This window comes from Egretta garzetta, unplaced genomic scaffold (assembly GCF_000687185.1).
Source record: "Egretta garzetta isolate BGI_Z169 unplaced genomic scaffold, ASM68718v1 scaffold356, whole genome shotgun sequence".
In the NCBI taxonomy this organism is placed as follows: Eukaryota; Metazoa; Chordata; class Aves; order Pelecaniformes; family Ardeidae; genus Egretta; species Egretta garzetta.
Window position 1 is genome coordinate 459,189 of NW_009260019.1, and position 8,419 is coordinate 467,607.

Genomic DNA, 8,419 nt, shown 5'->3' on the forward strand with positions numbered 1-8,419 from the left:
CTGGCAAGCCTCCTCGGGGCCGCCGGCACCTCCCCTGCTGCCTCGCACCTCTGCATCTTAGTTGGGATTAGTCTCCCGGCTGCTGCTTTGCTCTCGGCCCAGCTCCCGCTCTTTGTCTGCTGTGGAGGAGGAGGAGGAGGAAGAGGACGAGGAGGAAGAGGATGAGGAGCTCAGGGTCCGGCCTGAATGCTTGTAGGCTGCAACGAGCTCCTGCAGCCGCTCCGGTGTCGGCTCCCACTTGGCAAAGCCCGCGCTGTTCTGCAGGAAGAGGACGGCTGTGTTGTGCACGGCCTTGTAGTACATCTCCTCTCTGCAAGGCAAGACAAGAGGCGCTCAGCACCTCCCCAGGCCCACCTGCCCACAGCCACACAACTGCCGCCCACTCCCACTCCCTAGCACCTGCCCCTCCTCTTCCCACGCGTCACCTTTAGGACAAGTACTCGTCTCTGCCCTTTCCTCTCGCTATTCCGAGGAAAGGAGCAGGCAGAGGGCAGCGTCAGGCATTTCTGAGGACAGGCAAAGGCTTGCGAACTTTCAGAGGAGAAGCACTGGTGCACAGGCACGTAGCTCTCCACCAGCACGTGCACCGGGACATCGCTGTCCCTGCAGGAGGAGGCTCAACACGGTAAAGCATCAATCGTAAACAGGTGCGGAGAACTCAGTGTTCAAGCACTTGCTGCTTAAATGAAGTTGTTGCTGGAACTTGTTGCTTCAACAGCAGGCCAACGGCCAGCTTGCTCCGCTGAGGACCGAGATTCCACCCGCCCCTCTTGCTTCTGCTTCCCCTCTGACCAGAGCATGGGCTGGCAGAGGAGCAGAGACAATCACCACGTGTATTATGACCTTGCTCTGACTGGACTTGTGCCCAAGGCACACCCCGCTCACAAACTTTTTATTAGTGAAACACCTCAGGAGTCATTAAATGACGTGAAATTCACACCGCTCTGCATGCCCATCTCAAAACCCCAGGGTGATTATGCACTGCGTTTTTCCTTGCCTGCTCCCTGCTTCCCACCGATTTCAACCTGGGACAGGGTATTTCTGTCCTATGGCTTCAGAAACGCAATCCCAGAAGGACCCAAGAAGAAGGCCTACTTTTTGCAGATATGCTGAGACCCGCTGCGGTATTCATGATCAAAGGCTGGCAGGATGAGCTGGTGCCGCTTGAACTTGCTCTGCTCCATGCGGGTCAGGGCTGGTGTAGGAGGGGCCCGCCACTCGGGGATGAAGACGATGAAGGAGAGAGGCTCACTGGAGTTCTCCAGCAGTTTCTAGTTCAACAAGAAAATGAACAATCTCAGCACTGTCTGAGCCACACCATAAAAAGTTTCGGCTGTAAGGAACATTCCCTGCTTCTAGAGCAGTGCCGCAGCAGTCGCTGCCCTTTGCCTTCTGCATTACAGCCCTGCTGCGAGGGTGCAGGAGCAGCGGGGAGAAGAGGGCTGGCTGCACGGCTCCACTCGGAACAGCTCTGCAGGTGAGCAAACATACCTCAAAGTGAGAGACCATGGCATCCATCAGCTCCTCACAGAACGGAGGATTTGCCTCAAACGAGCCACTTATAGGGAAGAAATCCAGGCACGGGCTGGAGGGAAAAGGTAAAGATCCCTGTCAGAGAGGCCAGAATTCGAATCTTCACACCGTAAGAAGCACCCGTTCCCCCAGAAAAGGCAGTCATACTCTCAGGACACCTGAATCCCCAGCAGGACAGGGCCTGCCGCTTCTAACAGCAGGAGTGGTGGCTGGGGACACACTCCACCGGTGGTCACTGAAGGAGACTGATGACTGGAGCTGACTGCTTGAGGGTCCAGGTCTCACATCCTTCAGAACAAGGGTGAGCACTGGCAGACCCAAAAACCCCAGAGCCCTCTAACTAGACTAACGGCAGACTCCTGACGGTTTCACAGCCACTCTGCGTCCAGCCATTGCCTTGAGGCAGGCCCAAAGCACACATCCTCCTGAGCAGACCAACCAGCTACCATCCTGAAGGCACAGACACGTCAGCCTGCCTTGAGCCATCACACATGCACGCACCCACACAGAAACACGGCAAGGGCACCAGAACGTAAGACTCACCCCCTGGATCCAAAATACCCGTCTGTATCCAAGAAGGCCGAACAGTACTGTTTAAAATAGCAATTCAGGGGCGAGGCAAAGCATTCAAAACTCACTCCAAAGAGTTTGTGGAGGGCTTCGAAGACGTGCACGGGAAGTGCCCCCTGCAGACCAGTTCCTTCGTACAGACCCACACCGAACATCATCTGAGGAGAGCAAACCCTGGTGAGCCGTGCCTGCACTCGCTGTTCCTGCTGCTCCCTTCACTGACCACGGACCCAGGGCCACACGTCCATGCACCCACTCCTCTAGGTATGCAGGGCCCCCTCGTCCTTTCTCAAATTCATGTAGGTCCCCTGCATGTACCCAAGAACGCTCTTTAGATATTTCATCCAACTCAGGCCCCACAAACCAACCGTCAATCCCCCATGAACCTTTAGCTGGCCCTCAGACTCAAGAATACTGAAGGTTTCTTTCATAAAAATTTATCTTTACCCCTCCTGAGGTCTCTTGTTGAGATCACAATTGTTCCCCAGACTGCAGTCCTACCTCAAAACACCAGGAGCAGACAAGGGACACAGTTTAAGCCCTGTTTTGCATCAGGCTCCCAGAGCTGTGGACCCTCCCCCAGAGCAAAGGCAGTAAGTTCAGTTCCCCAACATGACCAAGGCTTCCTGATGTACAACAACTGTGATGAGACAGTACCTGATATCGACGGAGAAGGCACCAAACCCTGGGCAGAAACTTTTCAAAGCCAGAGTCATCAATGCAACTGTACCGATAGAGAAGCCACTGGAAGAGAAAGCCCAGCTGTTAAATACAAACAGAACCGGCAAAGATAAGGCAGTACACAAACACGCCACGACATGGAGACAGACACTGCTTGTCAGCACTTCTGCTCCTACCGCGCGAGTGAACCGCAAGCTCTTTACTAGCGTGAATGAGTGCTCCACCTCAGCTGGTGCCTCTCAGCAAGGGCTGCCTTGCTGCGAGTACGACCATTCTTGCAGCACAGTACGTACCCAAAGCATACACGCAGCGCCTTGTAAGTATTCCCAGCAGAAACCTGCCCCTGACGAAGGTGGAAGCAGCCGCCCTCATTTCTGTCACTACTGACAGCCTCCGCCAGGTCAGCCCTCCATCCCTCTGCACAGCCCCTCCTCTCGGCGGACAAGGGTAAATGAAACCTCTCACCAACCGGCAGTTTGTGACAGGTCACGCAGGACTGGCAGTCGGCCCTTACCAGCTTGCTGAAGTAGTTGCGGCTCACTTTCACCATCTCCCCCTTGTACCGCACACATGCCACATTGTTCTCCATGTGCATTTCCACACTGGGGAGTGGTGGGGAGGGGACAGCCAGTCTCACTGGGTAACAGTATACGAGCCTGTCCTGGACTTCAGGAGCTTCTATCTCAGCTGCAGGCAATAAAGAGAAAGGCGGCCCATTAGAATCCAGGGACGTCTGGGACAGATCTTCCTTCCACCTCAAAACATGCAGCGACAGGAACAGGACTGAAGAGCAGACTGGTCACCCCAAAACCACCATGGTGCTCCTTCACAGATCTCGTAGGCAGCTACCTAGGTTCAGAGCCGATTCCCCAGATTAATTCCATCACCCGCTGCCAGAGCGCGGAGGACCCATTCCACAGCACTTCTCCATCTCTAACACGGCAGATCCGTAGACCGTACACAACCACTCCAGCATCGTGAGGCACACCCCAGACTAGTGGAACACTTTCCTTGTCACTGCTGCTGTTATTTCAATTTGCCCCAAACTCATCCAAAGCACAGTAAGGGTTCCCAGGCTGTCAAGTGCAGGAGGCAAAGGAATCTTCCTGCCACCTTGTGGTTACCCATTGCGGACAGCAGCCTAGCCTCAGCTTCAGCAGGGAAAAAAGAGCTCACGGGAAAAGATCAGTCGGAAAGAATCACGGATTCAATTGGGTGGGAAGACAAGCAGCAAAAACCAAGCAGCAAAAGGCAGACGCTGGCATCTGAAGGGAGTCTGAGGAGAGCTACAACCCAAAGAGGAAAAGGACTACAGAACGGTGGTGCTGAAAGAAGCGGGGACCACGGAAGGAAAAGGTGACTAGAGGCAGAATTACAGACATAAACTAGGAAGAGCGAGCAGAGAAAAGATCAAGGAACACGAATCCTCTGCTGGGAAAGGAGGAAGGGTGCACAGTGATGCACTGGGAGGCAGAGGAGTGCAGAAGGTGCTCAAAACCCAAGAAATGTGGCAAAGGAGAACATGGGGAGGAAAGAGCACTGGGCATTAGGAAGGAGTGTCGGCTGCCCCCAGGAATTCATGAAAAAGCCGAGCAAAAAAGCATGGTCCGGGGAAACGAACTAATGCCCTGTTCAGCGTGGTCAGCTCCCAACAAGCTGCTTAATCCTGACAAATCATACATTTGTGATATTTGATATTACAGCTGGTAACAGTACCTGATGGAAAACACCTTGCCAATGCACAGGCACTGTGTGACTGTCAGCTAAGACCTATGCTGGACCGGCTGTTTCTGACTCTTTTAAATTCAACCCCAGGGATTCAGAGCAGCCCTCCCAACAGATCATGCTGCTTGAATGGGGACAGGCCAGAGGGTGCTGCCTTTAAGCTGCAGTGCTGTAGCCCTATAGCTCTTCAGAGCTGATTGCGTACCAGATATATTGTTCTCTTTGAGGATAGCAAGATGCTTCTCACGGATCCGCTTGACGTATTCAAGGGATATGTAGTAAATCTTACTGCAGATGCCTTCAACAGAGTCCTTTGCTGCAGCAGACACATGGGGCCCACACTGTTTGCGTAAGTGCTCCAGGCGGTCCTGCAGAACCAGAGAACCAGAGTCCCTTACACAGCCCACCACTGGACTCCCTGGCATGCAGGGCCTCCATGCTGCGGTCACTCCCTTTTCACAAAGCAAAGCAATCGCAGCCTTCTCCAGGAGGACCTTTCTCTGGCCCCAAACACGCCCCCCATCCTTTCCCAGGCTCCCTGCACTCAGCTGCACGAGCAAAGGGATACTGACCATGTAGTCCTCCTTAGAGGCAGAATGGTCCCGTCGCAGCCAGCTGAAGGTGTCCTCCACGTTCCACTTCACCACCTTCCTGCTGTCTGGTGAAGCACTCCTGCACAAAACAGAGCAGCAAAATTCAACCCACAGCTGCACAGCAATATATTCCATCCCACCACAACGGTCTTCTGTCAGCGAGGGAATGCAGCTGCTGACACTTCCTCAAGGCCCTACCCTGTCACTCCCCTCCAGGCCTCCTCTGGAAAGTGCTTCCAGACATTTGTGTGACTAGGGACCCTCCAAAACACCGTGTAGCTATCTGCTGTCCTCTGCAACGGGAGAGGCAGATAAAGCATTCATCTATCATGGAAATGGTCGATTTTGATCTTGCCTCCCATTTCCAAACGCAGCCACTGCTAGGAGCTTGTGACACTGAGAAAACTATCCCATTGACAAGCTTTTTATTTTCCCCACAAGGCTACCATCCTCAATTCTGTCCTGTGGCAGAACTCGTCGGAAAAATCATAGATGGTATAATAAAATACCACTCTAAGCTTGCTGCTCTTTTAATAGTGCGTGCCCAAGCACTCTTGTTTTCTCGGGGATAACTGACAGAAGGCATTCCATGGCCAGTATTCCACAGATTCTCACTTGCCTCTGCATACGTTCAGCTTCCCAACCTTAGATCTTACTGTAACATCTCTATCAAAAGATGCCTGCAGCTCTATTGTTTTTCTTCTGTACATTCCTAACCTTGCTTTTCCTCAGCAAGACAATGACCAGCACCGAATAAGGTGGGACGCAGCAGCCCCGTCGAAAAGTCCCTATAACCTTTTTCTCTTCCCTGAACCTGCCAGCACGGTAAGAGGAACTCCCACCTGGATTCAATCAGCCGTTTCGCAGCCTCAGCATACTTGAACAGCAGTCTCTTGGCTTCCTCACGGAACTTGATTCTGGATAACCTGAGGCAAGTTTAAATTCACACGCATCAGTTCCACAGCTGCCACAAAGGCATGGAGGCCAGGTCCAGTTCCCAAGCTTTACGTCACCAGCACCCTACTACCTTCATCAGCCAAAGTAAAACACAGAAGCACAGAACTGCAGCAGCTAAATCACTGGACCAGACCGATACAAAAACATCCCAGGAAGGTGCCCTGCCTTTGAAGAGTACCTGATGGGAATGTCATTCATGATCTCTCTGAACATGGAAGGAGACACTACTGGCTCACAGTCACTCGGTAGAAGAGGATCTGTCCCTTTATCCACCACCTTCCTCTCCAACATCCAGCGATTAAAGGACTCCCTTGGGGGGTCAATCCCTGGAGAAGCACAGAAAAAGGGTCTAATCAATACAACAGAGAGATGCGCAGAAGCTCCGACACGGATCATCACACTGGAGTTCTGCATAACGAGTTCACAACCAACCATGTCACAGAGAGTATAACCATCATAAGAAGAGAAAACAAGGACAAGACAGATGTTAACCAGAAGGAAGAACCCCACAGTACTGCAAGACTGGTAAGACAAATAAGGGCAGCCCAACAGAAACTCACCTTCTCGCTGCTGGCAGAGCTCACGATAATGTTGCCGCAGCTTGAGAATGAGCTGGGATCGAAGCAGCTCCACCTCAGGGTGTGGAGAAAGTACTTCAGATGGTGCTCTCTGCTTAATCACCGCGTTCGTCTGAATATCCAGGTCCCAATATACTCTGTGGCAGAAGCAAATGTCATCAGGATGGCCAGATCATTGGCTAATTATCAAATCTTACTTCTAAAGATGCTTCCCCGGGCTGTTTCACCAGCCAGGAAAATGGAACTACCAAGACTCCTTGCAAAGATAGACGGGAGTGTTAAGTCCCCCAGGGTTCTTCTTCAAAGATGTCTGGAAAACCACGTGTCCCTAATCTACCACCAAGAAAAGAACAGAAAACAAACGGAGACAACTCACTCAGTTGGTCGTAAAAGAGCTGCCTGCTGTTTATCTTCAGGTGAAACACACCACGCCTTCAAAACAGAGGTTCCTGGAATACTGGGAGAGCTGGGGACAGTCTGAGCAGCTGGGTTCCCTGGGACGTCCGCCTGGGCGCATAAAAGATGAATTACTGCCCCAGAGAGACAGGTACACCTAACAACCCTGCAGCAGTGCACCACTCGGGGTACCCCCGTGAATTGCTAGAGCACATTTGCCTGCTGTTGGCATAAGTTAACGTGAACACACAAGCTGGAATGTTTCTCAGTCATAATCTGTTATCTCCCTTCTCCCGTACTCCACAACAGGCTGTAAGAGACAAATCGCAACTTGGCAGGACTTGAGTCTGCTTCCACTTTTGTACTTTCTGAGCATCCGCTGTCACCGCTCAAGTTGTACTAGGGTTGCCTGAGCTTGCACAGTTCAAAAAAAAAAAACCAGGTCCAAGCTCCAGACCCCCTAGGTTTCAGTTTGAACAACATCCTTAAGCCTGTTTGTTTCACAGCACCAGACCCACCTTGGGCTTTTTCACACTGTTGCCGCTCGGTGGAACCTCCTCAGAGAATCTCCTCTTCCTTTGCTTGCTCTCCACAGAGGTGTCTATCATCCCACCTTCCAGTGGCATCGGAGCCGCATTCAATCCCAGAGGGTCTGACTATGAGCATCCAAACAACAACAACAGCACAACGTTAGTTCATCAGCTGCCACTGCAGAGTCCCAAACTAAGGCAATAAGCTCTCTTAATTTCCCATTTCACTGCCCCAGGCTCCCACATGGATGGAAATGAGGACATCAATACTCAGCCCTGCAGAAAGCTGAAAAAGATAAATAAATCTCTTCTAGACCGATGCTTTTTTTTAAGACTTAGATGAGAAAAATGCAACACAGCTCCCCCAGGCTGAGCGTTCTTTGAGCAGTGCACCACACCTGGAACAGCACTACCAGAACATGCACATGAAGGAGGAACATTTCACCAGAACCAAGCCAGGCACTGGACTCGGCGAGGAGTTCTGAAGGTAGAGAAGACCCTCCCACACGTGCAATCTGAAAGCCGCAAGACCACGGCATCTGCCACTGCAGAATGTCCCAGTAGCGGCACAGCCCCTCGAGATGAGTGCTTACTTACAATGACATCATGCTGTCCCAGAACAGGCATTTCCCACAGAGACTGGTTAGTGAAGCGATTGAAGTAGTAAGGGCGATTCTCCCGCTTGCTCCAGCACTTCTCCCAGCCAGCCTGCAGCAGCTCATCTGAGAAGACAGCGAGAGAATCAGGAGAGGAGCAGTCCTGAGTAACAGCCCTGCCCTTCAGGTCCCCATTACTGTCACAGGACACTCTGAAATAGGCATCATCCCCAGCCGCCCTTAGCGGCCTCGCTTCACCT

General features: G+C 52.2%; 1 protein-coding gene across 1 annotated transcript in view; it reads right to left on the bottom strand.

The window, feature by feature from the left end:
* Positions 1-6: 6 nt before the first annotated feature.
* PCIF1 (PDX1 C-terminal inhibiting factor 1) overlaps positions 7-8,419 on the bottom strand; it is an 8,572-nt gene continuing 159 nt past the window's right edge. The window contains exons 2-15 of the mRNA XM_009640658.2: positions 8,161-8,288; positions 7,552-7,689; positions 7,014-7,144; positions 6,620-6,774; positions 6,238-6,385; positions 5,945-6,028; positions 5,082-5,181; positions 4,715-4,877; positions 3,299-3,471; positions 2,761-2,847; positions 2,077-2,261; positions 1,492-1,585; positions 1,096-1,271; positions 7-310 (exon numbers count right to left, since the gene is read on the bottom strand). Coding sequence (XP_009638953.1) covers positions 58-310; positions 1,096-1,271; positions 1,492-1,585; positions 2,077-2,261; positions 2,761-2,847; positions 3,299-3,471; positions 4,715-4,877; positions 5,082-5,181; positions 5,945-6,028; positions 6,238-6,385; positions 6,620-6,774; positions 7,014-7,144; positions 7,552-7,689; positions 8,161-8,288 — 2,015 coding nt within the window. The 3' untranslated portion in view covers positions 7-57. The remainder of the gene's footprint in view (positions 311-1,095; positions 1,272-1,491; positions 1,586-2,076; positions 2,262-2,760; positions 2,848-3,298; positions 3,472-4,714; positions 4,878-5,081; positions 5,182-5,944; positions 6,029-6,237; positions 6,386-6,619; positions 6,775-7,013; positions 7,145-7,551; positions 7,690-8,160; positions 8,289-8,419) is intronic.